Genomic DNA, 19,407 nt, shown 5'->3' with positions numbered 1-19,407 from the left:
CCCATTCCCAGTACAGCTGGACTCCCTCCAGTACAACCACCCCTGGTACAGCTGGGCCCATCCCAGTAAAGCTGGGTCCATCCCCAGCAGAGCCAGGTCTATCCCGGTACACCCATCCCCAGTAGAGCCAGGCCTATCCTTGTACAACCACCCCAGTACAGGCAGACCCATCCCAGTAGAGCTGCGCCCACCCCCAGCACAGCCAGGTACAACCCTCCCCGGTACAGCCGGGCCCATCCCGCTCCGAGCCGCAGCATCCCCCCCGCAGGCCGCCCCGTCGCCATGGCAACCTCCCCAGCACCACGGCAACCGCCCTCCCCGTCGCCACGGCAACCGCCCTGCCCGTTGCCCGGGTAACCGCCCTCCCCCGTGGCCATGGCAACGCGCCTCCCCGGGGCGGGCCCGGCGGTGACGCGGCGGAGGTGACGCGCGGGGCGGTGGTACCGGAGCGCTCGGCGCTGTCTCCTTGTCCCCATCACGGCTCCCGCTCGGCCCCCCCGCGCCGCCATGTCCGCGCCCGGCAGCGGCGGCGACTTCGGCAACCCGCTCAGGAAGTTCAAGCTCGTGTTCCTGGGCGAGCAGAGCGGTGAGCGCGCCCGGGGCGGCGGGGCCCGGCCGGGGGCAGCGCCCGGGGCGGCGGGCGGGGCCGGGGGACGCGCTGGGGCCGGGGGATGCGGGGCAGAGGGGTGCGGGGCCGGGGGATGCGGGGCCCGGGGATGCGGGGCCCGGGGATGCGGGGCCGGGGGGTGCGGGGCTGGGGGATGCGGGGCCCGGGGATGCGGGGCCCGGGGTCGCGGGGCCCGGGGATGCGGGGCCGCGCCGCCGGGCGCGGGGAGGGGCGGCCCGGCCTGAGGCCTCGGCGGGCGGGGGCACGGGGCTCGGGTTGCTCCTGCCGGGGCCCTCCCGGTGCCCCGGGCCCCGTTCCCACCCGCCGGGTCCCCGTTCCCACCCGCCGGGCCGGTCCGCAGTGCGCCCGCAGCCCCGTGCGGGAGCGGCCCGAGGGATGCGGGGGCTCCCGGGTGGTGCTCGGCCCTGCTCTGCCTCCCTTCCAGCCTCGGGGTTTTTTGTTTTCTCTCCAGCTGACTCCCTTTTGTGCCCCATCCCGCAAAATTAATGGATGAGTTGTGTGTTTTCCTTGGAATCGTGGTGTTCTTTGCTGGGGGTGTCCAAGGCCAGGTTGGATGGGGCTTGGAGCAACCTGGTCCAGTGGAAGGTGTCCCTGCCCATGGCAGGGCGTGGGACTGGGTGAGCTTTGAGGTCTCTTCAATCCCAGACCGTCCTGGGATTCTTACTGCTCCAGCCCAGAACTGTAGCTCTTGCAGGAATTTCCAGAAGTTCTCCAATTCCCCTGCCTTACCAAGGCAGGATTGACATTGCTGCTGGTAGACATTTGTCTAACCTGCTTTTAACCCTCTCCAATGTTCATAATTTCACAACCTTTTTAGGCAGTTAATTCCTTTTCACTTTTCCATCCATGTCCTTCAAATTTTTCTTGCCTTCCTGAGCAAGAATCAGAGATCTTCTCCTTGTTTCCTGTTTCATATCAGTTCTGCATTTTGTGTCTTGATAAAATTTAGAGATGTAAATGTAAAGTTTTGAAGCAAACCACCAGACTTTGCTCTGTATCTAAAATCTCATTATGAAGGAAGAAAGGATGCAAGTCTTGGATGTTGCTTTTCCGTGCAGCCAAAGGCAGCAGAACTGGGGTGTCACCTGGTTTGTTTTGATGTTTGTGTCCCAGGCTTGGGGATTACATAAGTAGCAGAGCACGAGGAACAAAGCAGATTTGTGGGTTGCTTAAAGCAAACAACCAGTTCTTTGTTATCTACATGGCAACACACCTGATTGGAGGACCAGGCCATCACCATGATTAATTTTTGACCTACAGAGATTGATTTGCCTCTGTCATTTTGGGAATGATTTTCCTAGCTGGTTATTTCCCAGGAAGGTGTGGTTGGAATGGTCTGAGATTGGCAGCTGCTTTCAGATCAGTGCCACTCCCAAAGCAGTGCTTATTTTTTTTTTCCACTGCTGCTTGAAAGTAATTTTTCTTTTCTCTTGTAGTTGGGAAGACCTCCCTGATCACCAGGTTTATGTATGACAGTTTTGACAATACTTACCAGGTATGTGGTAGGATTTTATCTTAATTTTTTGAGAATATTTATGGTTAAATCTGTTCCCTGCTGTTAAAATTTATGCCTGTGAGGGCCAAGCACATTGATCCATGAGGTGTCAGTTAAATATCATATAAAAGGTTAAAATGTGCCGTGAAAGAGAGATGAGGCTTCATGATTAAACCAGAGCATCCAGGATGATGTCAGGAAATCCAGTGTACAAAAAGGCAGCTGGGTTTAGATCCTGTTTGGATATGTGAGAAGCCTTGAGAAAGATGGGGAGAAACACTGATTTATGGGTCTGGCTGATGGAGAAGATGATGGTCAGGATACCTGGTGATGGATTTGGGAGTCTCTGGAAACAGAGGATGAATAAGATAGGAACATCTTGTGATAATTCTTGGTCTCCGGCATCTTTAGAGCTTCCATTTAAGTAGGAGTAGTTGAGTCTGGAGTGTATAGATGGATCTGCAAGAAGTCAGCTTTGGTATATTCAGTATCTCATTTTTTTTTATTACTATTTTTTAACTAAAAGACTAAAGATAGGAAGAGCCAGGGAAGTCTTGGCAGGGAAAGAGGAGGGTGGGGATGAAGAGGCTGCAGATGAAAAGGAGAAGATGTGTAAGAGGCCTGAAGATTTTTAGGAAGAATTAATTGCTTCAGAGGCACTTAGAAGTATTTCAGGGGAATATCAGATATCTTTAAAGCAGATGAGATTAGGGGTTATCTTTTAATTCAGCCAGAAAGAGTTACTGGTTTAGACTGGGGTAATTTTGAGTTGAGGACAAATAATTCACTGGAACTGGATCTTCTTGTGCTTCAGGTGTTTCCTTTCCTGGCTTTTGTAGGGTGCTGGCAGAGATCTGTGTGCTTATTAAGATTTATTAACCTTGTCCTGGCTAGAAAATAGGCCTCCCAAAAATAAGTTCTCCCTCCCAAAATTGACTGTGGTGGTCTTTTTTAGTATTCCATGGTCCATGTTCTGCTGGAGTCCTTCGGTGCTGCCTGTGTGTGTTAAGATTAAAGATCATCTATGTCTAAAACACTAAAATCTGCTACATCAGAGCTGTCTCCTGTTTCCTGGGGTTATGAAGGGCTGGGACAGCAGCTTGGTTGAAGTGCCTGGGAGTGCCTCTAACTTAGTACCTTATTTTAAATGTCTTTTTACTGGAATTGCTGTAGCAATGGGAATGTGAATGGATGGAGACTTGCAGAAAGAACGGCCTGAGAAATGAAGCTTCTGAGTGTCACTGGAAGGGAAGCACCTTCTGAAGTGGAAAGCCCTGAGTAAATGTGGCTTTTTAGCTTTGAATTGCCCATGATTTATATATCTCATTTGTTCTACCTTTTGGTTATTTCTAATAAGATAATTTTTCCCAGGCTGAGCTGGGGTAGGCCAGAACGAGCTGCCGGTTCAGCTGTGATCTGTGTTGAGATCCATGAATGTCTCAGGCTAAAATCCAGCCTCAGAGGGGGGTTTTGTGTGAGGAATGCTGTGAAATGAAGCCGGTGCAGATACCCAGGTTGCTTTGTTTTCATCCCTTCTGTTGAAAGGCAGATCACTTCACCAGCTTAATCTCAACTTTGTGGAGGTTTCAGAGAGTTTGGAACGGTGGGAGCTGCAGCTGCTGGAAGGCAGGTTGCAGTCCCTAATGCTTCCCTTCTTTCCAGGCAACCATTGGAATTGATTTCCTGTCAAAAACAATGTATCTGGAGGACCGCACGGTAAGTGAGGCGTGGGTGGGATGGCGTGGGAGCTGCAGGGCTGGGCCCTTCCCCTGGCCCTTCCTCCAGCAGCTGCTGAAATCCCCCAGAGGACCAGCCTTTGTTGAATCCCATCACTGACCCCTCTTTGTGGTACCTGTTAAGATCTGATACCTCCAACAGGAAGTCAAAATCTTCCATGGAAAACTGGGACGAGATAATGGCCATATCCCAGGGAATGAATGGGCTGCCTGCTGTAGGAACCTGCTTTAGGTGTAGTTTGCTCCCAGAATTTGCAGCTCTGCCTCTGGGATTGTCGGTAGGAACAGGGCTGAGCAGAGCTCAGGTGTCACAGAACATTCTGAGCTGGAAGGGACCCACCAGGATCATCAAGTCTGACTCCTGAAGTCAATGAAAAGCCAGTGAGGGGGGTTCTACAGGAGTTGTTGTTCCCAGGCTTGAAGTCATTCGTGATTAGACCTTGTCCCTGCTCATAGAAAGCTCCTGTTGTAACACAGTTCTGAGCCACTGTAGTAAAGCAATTTTGGATTTAGCCTGCATGAAATTCCTTTTTGCATAGAGACCCCTCCCACCCCTTCCCTGCCTTTCAGTGTTTGTGTTTTTGTTCATGTTTTGCTACTGTTTGCCTTTTTTGCTGGTTTTACTGCTGTGTGAGGAGTGTGACAGTGCTGGGGGGAGGAGGGGACAGTCCTGTGTGTTGCTTTGGGTCTGTTGCTTCCAAGGAAATCTGAGCCCAGTGTGTGTGATGAGTTACCTGGGAGCTTCTCTGCCATCTCACCTGTGATTCACTATGAGAAAAGATCTTCCTTAACCTTTCTTTGGGGGAATTAATGGATACCATTCTTCAGCGGTGCTGGCAGAAGAGGGCAAAGATCCTGGGAATGCTGCTTGACACCTGTGAGGGCACAGTGGAATGTCTGTGTGCTGTTTCCACCAATGGAATGTTGATTTCTCATGGTTGTGTAGGTCAGGATGTTATTCACCTGCTGCCCTGCTATCCACAAAATACCATTTTCATTCCAAATACTGTTAGTTTTTCTGATTATGTAAGTGGCCCACAGAGCCCATGGAGCCTGTTTAAATAACAGAGGTGTGGAATGTAGATAAGAGGAGAGACAAATACAAACACACAAGCTGGGAAGATTCAGATGCTGAAATAGTTCCTCAGATGTGGCTCATGCTGCCTTTTGCAATAAGCTTTGATTTCTGGGCTGGAAATGGAAGAATGCTGAGCCTCCAGCTGGGGTGTGGGCTTTGGTGAATTTGATATGTCCTTACAGCAAATAATATATCCTGGAATTACACCTGTGCTCCATCACAGCTCTGATCAGGGTCTGGACAAACCAGCAGAAGGGGCTCCCCATCCCTGGAAGTGTCCAAGGCCAGGTTGGACAGGGCTTGGAGCAACCTGGGCTAGTGGAAGGTGTCCCTTGTAGGATGTAAGTGCAAGATAAGCCAGTCTGGAGGGTAGCTGCTGTTCTGGCTCGTCTCCCACTGCTGTGTTTTACCACCTCTGGATTCCCTGTGCGTTGATCCACCCCTGGTGATGTGTTCCTTAGGGACAGGAGTCACACATCCACCAGCTGGAGGCAGGGTCACTGAGGTGTTTCCATGTATTTCCCTCGTTAGCAGGTGGTGTGAGAAGGGGTTTTTAGGGATAGCTGGGTGGATGGTGTTGGTGTGTGGGATGGTGTTGGTGTGCTGAGGTCCCTGTGAGGCTCAGAAGTGTCGCTGCCTCTTTCCACGGTTCTGTTCCGTTTGAACTTTCCTTTCGTTGCCTCAGTTTTGCTTTGCAGTTAGTTTTGTTTTTTTTTCTCATTTATTTATTTATTTTTATTTCACTTGAGTTTTGGTTTTTGTTTTCCGTTTTCCTGCTCTCCCCCCTTCCCCTTCCCCCCTGCACTTCTCCATTTCCCAGATCAGGCTGCAGCTGTGGGGCACAGCCGGCCAGGAGAGGTCCCTCAGCCTCCTCCCCAGCTCCACCCGTGACTCTGCCGTGGCTCTCATTGTCTTTGGCACCACAAGTAGGTATTGAGCCAGAGGTCTGCAGGGACCTTGCTTTTAACATGGATCTTTATGTGCTGGAAGTGGTGGTGGTGGTGGTGGTACCCAAAAAGAGCTAAAATAGACCAACTGTGGGTGTTGGCTGAGGGCTGAGCAGGGATTGGGAATTGCTCTGTCTGGGCTGGTTGCAATGGCAGGTGGTTGGAAATCTTTGGAAAACTATTATTTTTCTGTTGTGTTTTTTGGTTGTTTTTGGTTTTTTTGGGTTTTTTTTTGTTTTGGTTTGGGTTTTTTTGTTTGTTTTTTTACTTCAGAATTATTTTTTTTCCTTTCTAGAGAAAATACATACATACATATATATATAATTTGTACAAGTACCAGCTTCAGGGGCCAAAGCAAAGGAACACTGTCAGAGTAGGTAAAACAGCACAACACCCATTCACACAGGAGCTGTGGAGTGACTTAGGAGGATTCAAGATTCCCATTCCCTTGAAAAAGAGAACTGGAGATTCATATCCCAATTTTGAAAGAGGAGAGATGCAACTACCAGAATTTCTAAAGAATAAACAAGCTTAGAAGGAAATTCTCCGTAACTCTTGACATGAATGTTTTAGTTCAGGTTAGGAAAATATGAATAGGATTGTTTCATTGTGACTCCTTGTTATTGATTCCAAATTGATCTGGTGGAGTTTTTTGTTCATCTACAGTGTCAGGATTTATACCAGTGAGCCAACACCATGTGGGCAAAATTTAAGGAAAGAGCACAGCAGAGGTGGAAAAACCTCTGGCCCACCTTTATTCTGTTCCAGACTGGATTATAGTGAGGACGAGGGGTTTGTTCCACTCTCCTTGGCTGAATTGCTTAACAAATAATTGACTTCTGCTATGATTTATCCTCTATACTGAGGGCAGATAATGACATGGTCTTTCTCCCAGTACTGTAGCTGAATTATTCTGTGGGAGAATTCCTGGTTTGGTGCAAACTAACATAGAACTGCCCTGTTTGGGGTTTGAGGAGCACTGAGCTGTGCTGGGACCTCTCTGGGGTGAGGCAGTGTGGCAGGATGCACAGCTTGGCATCATTTTTCCTGCTGTGCAGGTGCAGGATGCTGTTTATCCAGGCAGGTGGAAAAGTGTTGCCAGTCCAGGCTGTTCTTAACATCTTCCAGACATGTCAGAAGTAATTCAGTGATCGCTGATCTCATGGACTTTAGCAACAGGCTTTGCAGATAATGTCATTGTTTTCTTGCTACTGCCCTTAGCTCTTAGTGAGTGAGAGGCTCTTAAGTTTTCTTGTGTTACTGAAGGAACGTGCTCAGGTGCTTCTGAGGGCGTGAAGAAACTGTTTAGTTATTGTTGCTCTGCTGGGCATCCCAAAATGCAGGCGGGGAGAGCCGTGGTGAGAGTCCAGCCTGCAGCTCAGGCCCCTCCTGAACATTGTTTTTAAGGGTTAATTCTTAGTGTTCCATAGGGAGTTATTTATATTTTCCCCTCCAAAAGGGGGTGCACACGAACTCTGACTTGTAGAAATGAGAAGCCACAGAAATATTGCAGCAAACTCAGGTCACTGCAGGAGTGTCTGTGTGGGACCTGCACAGGTCCTGAAGGGCTTCCCTCAAAGAGCATCACCTGCACTAAACAAATTACGTGGGCCAGGCCTGTGCTGCTTCTTCTGTTGCCTTTTTGCCTGTGAGTCTGAAGGGTGGAGTGTTAAATCACCATCTGGGTCCAGTTTCATGGTGAATATTCCGGTATAACTCTCTGGGCAGCGTGGGGAAGCTTGGGAAGTCCAGGAGCTGTGCTGATCCATCTGATCTTCCAGCTCCGATGTGACACTGCCCCGGTGCTCCGAGTTTGTCACTTCGAGTTTCCTGGGGTAGAGAAAAACCCTGACTTTCGGTCCTGTAATCAAGTCTGCCTTCCAAATGAAGCAAGAACTAATTGCTTTAACTGTAATTCCTAATCTTCCTTAAGCCCCAGGGCATCAGATCTACATACCCTGATGGAGATAAGATCTTGTTTTGAATCTGCCTGTAACCAGCGGCTTTGCAGCTCAATCAGCTTCTATTTCTCTTCTAAACAAGGAATTACTGGTCCTTGTGAAGCTGCTTTTTGCTGCCTTATTAACCACTGCTCTGCCCCAGTGCTGGGACCAGGCTCCTGTCAGGGAGCTGGGAACCAGTGTCTGCCCCCATAAAAGCCTTTGGGAATGCCAAGCAGTCCTGTTTTCTGGCAGTGCACAGCCCTGTGGGAAAGGAAAAGGTGTCACTTCCAGTGTAAAAGCTTTGGTTCGCTGGGGGATTGGGCATGTTTTGGGCAGTTGTGGTTCAGATGGGCAGGTCCCAGACCTTGGAGCTGCCATCTCTAACAGCTCAGAGTGTGTTTGGGGCTCAAACTGTGCCTCTCACAGCATTTGTGCCTTTTCTGCCCCCTGTGCTGCTCTGGAAGGGTGACCCCAATGCCCTTCCCATCACCTGGAGCCTGCAGTGTGTAACATTTGCTTCCATTTCTGCTGGAACTTAATTTATTGATTGCTTTAATCTCTCATGAAAATCCCCATTGCCATCATCTGGGTGCTGGTGCTGGAGATTGGATGCTCTTTTCCTTATGTGGTGTCTGGGCTGAGGGAATTGCATGTCTGTTGTGTGGGAATTGCCCCAAAAGCTTTGCTCAGAATTGCTTTGGGCTTGGAGTCCTGTGGAGATCCAGAATCCTGGGTAGACCAGGGAGACCTGATTTTTATTTTATTATTATTTTTAGATTATATTATTATTTAATATTATTTTTATTTTATATTAGTATTATTTTATAGTTATGTTAATATCTATAATATAATATAATTGTTATGATACAATTATATAATATAATTGTTGTTATTATTTAATAATAATATTATATACTATTATTATCTTATTATTATTTTATTCTAATGTTCTAATATAATTATATATTATATAATAAATAATATAGTGTATTATATATTATATGATGATAATATATAATAATTATATTATATATAATATATAATATAATATTATATAATGTATAATATGCTATATTATTTATTATATAATATACACTATATTATTTGTTATATTTATAATTATAAATATTTATTATATTTAATATATTTGTTATTTAAATTATTTAGACATTATTATTTACTATTTTTTAAAAAGTTTTTTAATGTAATTGTTGGTGTCAGTTGGCAAAGGGAACATGAAGTAAACCAGGCAGTTCCAGCACTTCAAGCTGAAACATCCTCACACACCCCAGCGAGGAGGTGGTGGCTGTATCCTAGAGCAGTTTGGGAATGGCAGGCTCTGTAGACAAGCAAAGGAGGTCGTTAAAGCACATTATCCATGGAGCAGTTTGGGAATGGCAGGCTCTGTAGACAAGCAAAGGAGGTTGATAAAGCACATTATCCATGAAGCAGTTTGGGAATGGCAGGCTCTGTAGACAAGCAAAGGAGGTTGATAAAGCACATTATCCACAGAGTTGGGAAGCCTCTGGTGTGGTGGTGGGACACCGGGGTCAGTGCCACGGGTGGCTCGGCTCTCCGAGCTGCTGCAGGGGGCTGTGGCAGTGCCCCCTGTCTAAAGGGCAGTGTCGTGCTCTGTGTTCTCTCCCCTGCCCCTCTCCCGGGCTGTCCCAGCAGGTGCGGCTGCAGCTCTGGGACACGGCGGGGCAGGAGCGCTTCCGCAGCCTCATCCCCAGCTACATCCGCGACTCCACCATCGCCGTCGTGGTCTACGACATCACAAGTGAGTGCCCGCGGGGGCTCGTGCCTCCAAACAGCCCTCCTGCCCCCCACTGACCACTGACAGCCACGGCTTCTGCTCAAACACGGTGAAAATTGCAAGTGTTTCCCCCCCTCCTCCCTGTTTTTCCAACAATTTGTGGGTTATGTGGTGAAGCACCTGAGTACAAGCAAAGCGTTGCCCCTCTCTCTGAAGAGCAGTTTTGTTTGTGCTCAGCGCTCCCATTTGTTCTTCCCTACAGACTTGAATTCTTTCCAGCAAACCTCCAAGTGGATCGATGACGTTCGGACAGAGCGAGGGAGCGACGTCATCATCATGTTGGTGGGGAACAAAACCGACCTGGCAGACAAGAGGTAACGAGGAGAGCTGGGCCCTGCTGCCCTGGCCAGGAAAAGCCAGGACTGGCTGCCCAGCCTGGCTTTAAAAATTAGTTTGAAACAATCTTAAAAATTGTCGATTTGAAACGGGACATAAATTCCTTGTTGTGAAATTCAGGTTTCTGGTTGCAGCAGAAATTATTCCCTTTTGCTGTTCTGCAAATAGTTTTGGTTAAAATAAACCCACCTAAAAATCTTCCTTTCACTGAAATTAAGTAGCTCTACACTTTGTTTCTCAATAGTGTATATTGTTTGATTTTGTATTTCACGCTGAGATAAAGCCAGAAAGCTGCTTTGCAAAGGCAAGGAAATCTGCTCATTTTCAGTAATCCAGTTTGCCCAGCTCTCTGTGCACGTGCAGCTGTGAGTTCATGGCACAGTTTCTCCTTGTTCCTTTTCAAAGGAAGTTGGGTTTGTGTGAGGCTGAAATGCTGTGCCTGTTAAGGCTGGACAAAGCCACAGGTGACATTTTCTGAGGTAGAACACAGAGTATGGGAAGCCATTCATCCTCTGATAAAAACCAAGCTTAGTTCTGAGGCCAAAAAGCTGGACTAAAAATAGCCCTGTTCTTGTTCAGTGAAGCCTGTGAAGTTTTTCATTCCAGTCACTGTTGCTTCAGTTTGGGCTGGTGTTTTTTTTTCCCCTGCAGTTTTCCTTTTCTCATTTTTGGACTCTTTTTCTCTGGTTTGCTTTCTCTGCTCTGTGATTTGTTCTCCTTGCTGTAGACAGGTTTTTATAGAGGAGGGTGAGAGAAAAGCCCCAGAACTGAATATGATGTAGTTGAAACTGGTGCTAGAGCAGGATATAATGTGAGACAGGTATGTCCAGGGTGGTGCTCAGAGATGCAATTCCAGGTCCTTGCTCCCAGGCCGTCCTTGCTGCTGGAGCCTTTCTGGAATCTCTGTGTCACCTCACAATATTCCCTTCTGTTGGCTTTGGGGAACTCTCTGTCTCAGGTGCAGTGTGGGGGGTTCTTCCTTCCCTGCAGGGTGCTGTGAAAGAGGCTCAGATGTGCTGCACAAGCTCCATCCTGTGCTGATCATCTCTTACTGATTGTCACCACTCCAGGTGTTCCCTGGGGTGGTTTCATTCCCAGCTGGGGGTTGTGAATCCTCGAGGGCCCTGAGGTGTCCCTTGGTGGGCTGTGCCTCCTGGGAGGTGGGTGAGCACTGACCACCAGCTCAGTCACAGACGTCTCTAACTCTTCCTTCTGTTCCTTTCTGTCTTTCTGCTCCCGTTGGCACCTTCCTCCAGGCAAATCACTACAGAAGAAGGTGAACAGAGAGCCAAAGAGCTGAATGTGATGTTTATTGAGACCAGTGCAAAGACTGGATACAATGTGAAACAGGTACATCCGTGTTCTGTTCTAAAATCAGGAATCTGTCCCTGCTCTGTGTGTGTTGGCCCCTGCTTGGGGTTCCTGATCCAGCAGGGATTTGCTTGTGTTTAATGCCAACCCCTTGAGATGTTTCTTGCCCAGTGATCACCATCAGCTCTGCAGTAGTAGTGGAAGCTCCTTTCCTGTCGAGTCAGTGATTCCCTGTCCAAGCTAAGAAAACCTTGGAAGAAAGGAGAGCCAACCCCAGAATGTGCTGAGGATGGGAAGGGGAAAAAAAATCCCTGTTTTGTGGAGCCAGTCAGATGGAATTTGCTTGGTTTTGTTACCAATTAGTGCAGTTGACACTGTTGACATCACTGGAAGTTCCTTTCTGTTAACAAACCACAGAGAATCCTGGAATATCTTAGAATAGCTGAGGTTGGAAGGGATCTCTGGAAATCATCTTTTCCAGCCCTTAGACTCAGAGCAGGCTTCCCAGAGCTGGCTCCAGCTGAGTTTGGAATCTCAAAGGACAGACACTGTCTCTCCAGCCAGCCTGCCAGTGTTTGATGAGCCATACAGCAAAAAAAAACAACCAAAAACCACAACTTCACATTTTTTATTTAAGCAGAATTTCTCATGTTTCTGTTTGTGCCCATCGCCTCTCGCTGTAAGTTTGTGATGCCACCCTCCACTAGTTCAGAGGTTGTTCTGAATGTGACAGAGCTTGGAGTGAGGAGCTGGGAGCTCCAGGGGCCTGCAGGGAGCTTTGTCAGCTGGAAAACCCCCTCCCCAGGTTGCTGCACAGCAGCAGGTTGGGAGAACCCACAGTGAGACTTTTTTGGCTGTTCTGGATTGAATCCACTTTGGTCTTTGGTTTAACTCTTGTTGCTTTATTTGCCCAGTGGGTGTTTGCAGTGAGAGCTTCTGTGATTAGGAGGATGCAACTGCAGCACCTTGCTGGGACCTTGATTTTCCAAGGAACACACTTTGGGGGGTGGATGAGAAGCCCCTGCCAAGCTGCTGTGAGGAAAATCGTCGTTAGCAGATGATTCCTCTGGTTCTTTGTGCAGCAGCTCAGCAGCCTGGCAGTGCCTGGGCCGTGTAATGGCAGCAGGAGGAGCTCCAGGCATTGAGTTCAGAAATTATGCAAAACCATTTTCTGGGTTTTATGGAGATATAATAGCCCTTCCCAGCTCCAGCACATCCTTAATAGCTTGCATGCAGCTCACTTGAACCAGCTGTTCTGCCCAGGAAAGACTGTTTGGCAGCAGGACTGAACTGAAGGGATGGGCTGTAAAACTCCTTAAACCTTGTGAAGTGACATCACAAATCCCCAGATGTGCCCTGGAACATCACTGGGTGCAGAAGCAGAGGCTGGGACGTGGTTAGTGAGTGCAGGAGGGAGTTGGTCCATGAATCCCTGGAAGAACTGTTACTAATAAATTCTGTGTTCTGTTCAAGCAGAAACAGATAAAATAAAACTGCCTGTTTTGTAGGCATTGAATAACTTCTTTATTGAAACCTGTTAAATTTCCTAGGTAACATTCTCGTGGCATTGTTGATCAGTGCTTTGCTTGCTAAAGTACCCACGTAACAACTTGGTACAGCTCAGAGTTCTGCTGTAAAACTGTTTTTAACTGGCATTTTCTCTGACAAGCCCTGAGCTTTCCTCTTCCTGCTTTCCAGCTTTTCCGCCGTGTGGCTGCTGCCTTACCTGGGATGGACAGCACACCAGAGAAGAGCAAAGAAGACAGTATCCTTGCTTTCCCAGGGAACTGGACAATTATCTGTTGTTAAATTGGGCTCACTGATTGCTTTTGGCACATTGTGGGGATGGGGCTTTGCAGGGACGTGGCTGAAACAGGACATGGAGCTGTTGGAATGTGTCCAGAGGAGGCACCAAGTTGATCAGAGGGATGGAGCAGCTCTGCTGTGAGGAAAGGCTGAGAGAATTGGGATTGTTCAGTCTGGAAAAGAGAAGGCTTAGGGAGACCTAAGCCTGCAAGAAATATGGGGAGGGAATATTTACAAGGGCCTGGAGTGACAGGACAAGGGGAAATGGCTTCTCACTGCAGAGGGTTAGACGGGATATTGGGAAGGAATTCTTGGCTGTGAGAGTGATAAGACCCTGGCACAGGTTGCCCCATCCCTGGAAGTGTCCAAGGCCAGGTTGGACAGGGCTTGGAGCAACCTGGGATAGTGGGAGGTGTCCCTGCCCATGGCAGGGGGTGGGACTGGATGGGCTTTTGGGTCCCTTCCAACCTAAACCAGTCTGTGATTCTGTGACCCTGTTCATGGGCTGTAGATAAATGTACACAACTAAGGGCAACTAAAGCACAGGTTTTAAATCTCCACTTGAACTGAGGATGAAATCTGTGTAGTTTTAAAATGCTGTAATTCTTCATTCTTTTTGCACAGACCTGTCCAGTTGGGCTCCATCCTCTAAGGGGTCTCAACGTGCCAAGTCCCCTGGCTTTGCAGTGAATCCTGTTCAGGCAGAACATGCTCTGCTCAAACACCATGGGGGGACCACTAACAACCCTTTCCCTTTTCTGTCCTTCTTGTTCTCCTTCAACTGGGTGATTTCCTTAACCCCCCCTGCAGTGATTGACATCAAACTAGAGAAGCCCCCCGAGCAGCCAGTCACGGAGAGCGGGTGCTCCTGCTAACAGCACCTGCCAGCCATGCCCTGAGAACATCACTCATTGCCCAGGCATCCCTATGTGGGGCTGGAAAACAGCTCCTGAGAGCGACCTCCCTGTTTACTGGTGGGGAGCAGCCCCGGCCGCCCCTCTCACTGCATGGTATGAGCCCTGAGTGCAGAATGAGTGTCCTGTCTTTTGAGTTTATTTTTTTATGTTGTTGCACTTTGGCACCGTGGTGCCCTTTACACTCTCTCTCTCTCTGTCCCTCTCTTCCTCCCCTTCTCCCCCTCCCCTTCTCCCCCTCTTCCCCACCTCGAGCCCACCTGCTCCCCTGTATCTTGTGAATGCCATGGAAAAGCCGCCACATTAGGGAAGACAAAAATGAAGCTTTGGGGGTGGGTTTTCCACCTTCCCTACTGCCTTGCATCCCAGCCAGCTCCCTGCCCTGCCTGTCCTGCATCCCCACCTCCTCTGGGAAGCCTGCTCCTTTAAACCAGTCCCTTGGACTTGGCCTTGCCTTTTTGGACAGCCCAGGTCACCTGTTCCTAGGCTTTGCTTCCCACAGGGCACACACAACATTGGCTCCTTGGTTCCTCCTTCCTGGTGATGATCCTGGCTAACTCTTGCTCACAACTTCCAAGTTTTGCCCCTCATGTCACACACAGCACTGGAAAGCCCCAAACTCTGAAAGCTTTGGCCTTGTTGCTCCTGTTTGTGTAGCAGAGACATCCCACAGCCTGCTCTCCTCAGTTGGAATCTCTTCCCATCCAGAGGATGCTGGTGCTCGGTGAGTGTTGGTGTAGGGAAGGAGGAGGAGGGAACAGAGGCTTTGCAGCATGAGGCTGGGTGGGGAGAGATCCTCAGGGATTCTGAAAGCGAACAGTGACCTGAAATCCATCACTGCTGGGGCAATACCTGCCCTGGCAGTCATGGATTTGGCTCAGGCTCCTTTCCTGATCTGCATTCTCCTGTTCCTCATCTCATAGTTGGGGAACTGCTTCTCGTGGAGCAGGAGAGCCACAGCAGATGGAAGGGCAGCATTCCACTGTCATTCCCAGGTTGCTGCTTGATGGGATCCCACCCAGCTGCCTCTGCCTTTGGAGCAGAACTCTGGGATGGGGCCAGCAGCCCTTTCACTGCTGAGGTGATTTTAAGCTGCTAAAGCTGAGGGGAGCAGGGAGTGACTGTCAGAGTGGGTGCAGGAATGGGGGATTGTCTGCTGCTGAAAGGAATTCTGGTGTCACTTCCCAACTTTGGAGGTTGGGAAATGCCTCCTCTCCCCACTGTCCCTGGTTTTCAGAGATTTTCAGAGATTTTAGTGGGTTTTTTGGGTCCATCTGCCCTAACAGAAGTCAGGAGGTTTGTCAGTTGGCAGAGAGGAGAATTTCACTGTCCTTTCCCCCCCCGGGCTGTGTCACGGGGAGGATGCTGGTGGCAGGAGAGGGACTGAGCACGGTGTGACCACAGTCCCTCCCCTGCCCTGCCAGGGTGTCCCTGACCCCGTGTGTGGAGCCCGCGGGCCCCGAGGAGGGGAAGGGGCAGCTCGGGCTGGGATCTGGCAGTCCCTGGGATGGCAGTTTGTTCCCCTTCCCCTCGGGGTGAGCTGGGCTGCAGGAGGAAGCTGGGCTGTGGTTCCCCATTCCCTGTGGAGTGTCCCCTGTCCCCCCCTCCCGGCAGTGGCGGTGCCGGGAGGTGGATCCCTCTCCCTGTCCCTGTACATACCCGTTGGGATCGCTGGTGTCGCTGTGTCCCTGTGTGTTGCTGTCCCCCCTCCCGGCGGCCCCGCTGCCCCCCTGTCGTGTTGTTGGAGTGGCGGAGCGGGGAGGGAGGGGGGAGACCCCACTGACGGGGTGGGGGGTAATTAGTGAAATGAATAGTTCCCTTCCCTCTGTCCTCTCTGGTGTGTTCAATGCCGTGTGTGTCGGCCCCGCTGTCTCGTAGCTGTAGCGAGTACGTGTGACTATTACTCTGAGTATGGACTGTCTGACACAGCCCTGTATCACAACCAATAAATAAAGTTATTTCACCAACACCTGCGCTGGCCTGGTGCCACAGGGGGACTCACTGCGAGGGGTGACCAGCCTGTACAGAGCAGGGGAGGGAGGAGGAGGAGGAGGGACACAGGAGGAAGGAGGAGGAGGGATGGCAGAGGAAGGAAGGAGGGGCAGGAAAGGGAGGGAGGAGGAGGAGGGATGGAGGAGGAAAAGGAGAAGGAAGGAGGAGGAGGAGGAGAGACAGTAAAAGGAAAGAAGGAGGAGGAAGAAGGAGGAAAGATGGAGGAGGAGGGACAGACAGACGGAAGAGGAGGAGGGATGGAGGAGGAACAGAGAAGCAGAAGAGACAGTTGGAAGGACTTTTCTCTGCTGACATGTTTGCAAAATGTGGAATATGTAACAATTTTCTTAAGAAAGGCTGTTCTTTGATGTTTGATTTTCGTTTACTTCCAAACCTGCTCAGCAAGAAAGGAGATTTAATCTGTGAAACAGCAGCCAGCGAGCTCTGAGTGATGGCCAGGGGTTGGGAAGACAAATTACTTGTTGCTGGAAGGCAAATCCCACCCAAACCATTCCAGGATTCTGTAAAGTTTGCACCTCTCAGCTTCAGTTTTGTAAGTCACTAAAAAAATCCAGAGTTGCTGGAGCTGTTGTTTTCCCACCAGGGAAAACAACCTGTCCCTCAGGTTCCGGAAGATGAAATGGACTGTGATGGCCTTAATGCTTTGATAATTAAAACACCCAAGACATGAATGTGTCTGGGAAAGAATCTCCACTCTTTCCTGTTAGCCGAGGTTGGCAGGGAAGCTCCTGAGTCATTCCCTGTAAGGGCAGGGAGGAAGCTGCCCAAGGCAGGGGAGACCTTCCTGGAGCTCCTGCCAGGGATTACTCTGAAGAAGGATGAACAAATTGAACATTATGGTTGTATTTGCAGTTCCCTGTGGAGAGAATTCCTCCTTCCCCAAAAAACATGGGAGTGCTGGGAAATGGTGTAAGACCAGAGAAGTGAATATCCCATGGGACACAGAGACCTGTGGCAGCAGAAGAGCTCCTACCTTGCCTCCCCAGGGTCTCACAGTGGGGTTTCCAGTGTGCTCATTTCCCTGGTAGAAAAACTAATTTTTAATTCTGAGTGAAAAATCTCTTTTCTAGTGTATTTTCTGCCCCTCACTGCCCGGTGCCCCAGGCAGTGGTGGAGTTGTGTTGGTGCCACCACAGATAAACCCCCCTAGAGCAGCTCCTGGCAGTGCTGGAACATGTTCCAGGTTCATCAGGGCTGACTTCCAGCACAGTCAGTGGAAAAACACCCTGAAACAGAGGTGCACCTCCTGTGGATCCCAAATTTTCTCCTGCAGGCTGGAGCTGAGCCTTGTCCCAGCATTTTCTGAAGGTGGGAATGAAAAACCCTGCACACAGACTTCCTGGGCGGGAATAAGCTGGATTTGGGTTGCTGTACTCATTTTATTGTTTTTATAGATGAAGTGGAAAACACCACAAGGAAGAGAAGGGCAGAGCCAGGGTTGTCCCGAAGCCATTACAATGTGATCCCAGCAGGCATTGTCACCCACATTTGCTGATAATTAACATTTCCAAACACCCCAGCCCTGTATCCCGGGGTCATTCACAGCACAGAGGCACAAAGAGCCCAGTGCAGCCAGAGCTGGGCACTGAGTTTGGGTGGGTTTTACTCCTGGATCCCCCAGCAAACCCAGCAGAGAAGAGCAGAGGTGGCACAGAGGAGAAGGAAAGAATTCCATGGCATGACAGAAGGGAACAGGGGGATTTCTTGGAGGACAAGGCCCCTGCTTTGCTCAGGAGCCTCAGCCCCTGAGCTGCTGGATGCTTTTCCATCCCAGCAAAGCTTCCAGGGCCAAGGGATCCAGAGCCAGCACAGCACTCACTCAAGTCCTGCTGAAAGAGGAGCAGGGATGGTGCTGGAGCAGCTCCCTCGTCCCCAGTTCCCAGCAGCTGTTCCAGCCCCACTCAGGAGCACAGGCTCAATCCCCTCCAGCCTCCAGCTGGGTAAGACTCTGGGCATCTCTCCAGGCAGGGCACAGCTGTGCCTCCAGTGGGAGCTGAGCGTGCTGGGCCATCTCAGGAGGTGGGAGAGCAGGAGAGGTTTGTGCAGGAGGAGCCCCAGCAGAGCTCCCCGTTAGTGAACAGTCCGTTCCTTCTGCCGCTGGTAATCTGGGGGAGAGGCAGAGCCTGAGCAACGGGGGAATCACCCCCAGGGGCAGGAAAACACCTTCTGGTAGCACCTGCCCAGGCAGAGGCAGAGCTCGGGCCCCTCTGCCTTTGCAATTGCACCTTTGCATCCCAGCCCCTCATTTCAGGGCACTGAGAGCAAGTTTGTTTTAAACCCTCTCTTCCCCCACTCCCTGTTTTGCTTTTTGTGGCTAGTTTCCATTTCAGGAAGAAACCCTGTTTGGCTTGGCTTGATCTCTTTTCTTATCCCTTAAATCTTTGAACTTTATGGGAGCAGAAGCAGAACTTGGGAGTGAGCACAGACCTTCCCTTCACTCACCATTCCAGCATCCCTAGGGAGAGGTATCTGGCACTGGTGCCAGAGCTCATTCCTGTGTTATCCAGGGATAATCAGCTGCTTCTGGAGCCCTAAATTACCTTTGTCCTTCCCCACCATCCCCCCTTCCAGCACGGGGTGGCTCAGCCCCGCTCCCCAAGTTTCCCTCATTGTCCTGAGGTGGTGCCTGATCCCAGATCCCCGTCTGTGCCCTGCCAGACTCGGGGGAGGTGGCAGGGATGGCTGGAAGGTGCTGCCCCGGAGCCCCGGCCCCACTCACTGTAGGGGAAGTAGCGCACGCGCATCGTGATCTCCCGGGCCGTCTTCAGGATCTCCACGGCCTGGAAAACAAGGGCTGGGCAGGGCTGGGCAGGGCTGGGCAGGGCAGAGCGTTCCCTGGCCCCGTGGGGAGGGGCTGGAAGGGCCTGGATGCCCCCCCTGCCCCAGCTCACCTTGCTGTGCTCGATGTCCTGGAAATCCACGTCGTTCACCGACAGCACCTGGTCCCCCTCCTGCAGCCCCGCCCTGTGCGCGTCCGAGTCGGGGATCACCTGGGCACAGGGATGGCACGGGCTGGGCACCGACCCTCCCACAGCGCCCTCAGCACCCACGGGGCACCGGGCAGCACAGGGAGCAGGGAAGGCTCAGCCCCGGCAATTCCCGGGGCTGGGAAGGGACCCAGCAGTGCCACAGGAGGGGCTGAGTGTGGGAAACCCCAGCCTGAGCTGGATCCAGGGGGGATGGACAGGGATGGACACACCTTGGAGATGAAGATCCCCAGCTGGGAGGCTTTTCCTCCCCGGATGTTGAAGCCCAACTGTGGGAAAAACCAGCAGTGAAAGGCAGACACCAGGGCCCTTCCCTTGGCCCAGGACCCTTCCCAGTCCCACAACCGTTCCCCTTCCCAGAACCCTTACCCTTTCCAGGACCCTTCCCATTCCCAGG

At 50.5% G+C, this 19,407-nt stretch overlaps 2 protein-coding genes across 2 annotated transcripts in view; one reads left to right on the top strand and one right to left on the bottom strand.

The window, feature by feature from the left end:
• Positions 1-397: 397 nt before the first annotated feature.
• On the top strand, positions 398-15,979 carry RAB41 (RAB41, member RAS oncogene family). The gene is made up of 8 exons (XM_027663124.1): positions 398-586; positions 2,065-2,123; positions 3,786-3,839; positions 9,502-9,607; positions 9,846-9,957; positions 11,236-11,329; positions 12,989-13,055; positions 13,907-15,979. The coding sequence occupies exons 1-8, from the start codon at positions 508-510 to the stop codon at positions 13,969-13,971; spliced, it is 636 nt and encodes a 211-aa protein (XP_027518925.1). The 5' UTR covers positions 398-507; the 3' UTR covers positions 13,972-15,979.
• Positions 15,980-17,791: 1,812 nt separating this feature from the next.
• The window catches only part of PDZD11 (PDZ domain containing 11), a 2,105-nt gene continuing 489 nt past the window's right edge, over positions 17,792-19,407 (bottom strand). The window contains exons 3-6 of the mRNA XM_027663269.1: positions 19,223-19,279; positions 18,915-19,013; positions 18,743-18,803; positions 17,792-18,128 (exon numbers count right to left, since the gene is read on the bottom strand). Of these exons, the coding sequence (XP_027519070.1) occupies positions 18,094-18,128; positions 18,743-18,803; positions 18,915-19,013; positions 19,223-19,279 (252 nt within the window). The 3' untranslated portion in view covers positions 17,792-18,093. The remainder of the gene's footprint in view (positions 18,129-18,742; positions 18,804-18,914; positions 19,014-19,222; positions 19,280-19,407) is intronic.

The sequence above is a fragment of the Corapipo altera genome, unplaced genomic scaffold, assembly GCF_003945725.1.
Source record: "Corapipo altera isolate COAL_440 unplaced genomic scaffold, ASM394572v1 107b, whole genome shotgun sequence".
Lineage (NCBI taxonomy): Eukaryota > Metazoa > Chordata > Aves > Passeriformes > Pipridae > Corapipo > Corapipo altera.
The sequence above is the reverse complement of the archived record's forward strand: the minus strand, read 5'-3'. Positions and strand labels throughout refer to the sequence as shown.

Excerpts from the sequence above, each read along its gene's own strand:
- RAB41 (XM_027663124.1), top strand. The coding sequence starts at position 508 with ATGTCCGCGCCCGGCAGCGGCGGCGACTTCGGCAACCCGCTCAGGAAG. Across the intron at positions 2,124-3,785 it reads GTTTTGACAATACTTACCAG|GCAACCATTGGAATTGATTT; the intron begins GTATGTGGTAGG and ends CCTTCTTTCCAG. Across the intron at positions 9,958-11,235 it reads ACCGACCTGGCAGACAAGAG|GCAAATCACTACAGAAGAAG; the intron begins GTAACGAGGAGA and ends ACCTTCCTCCAG.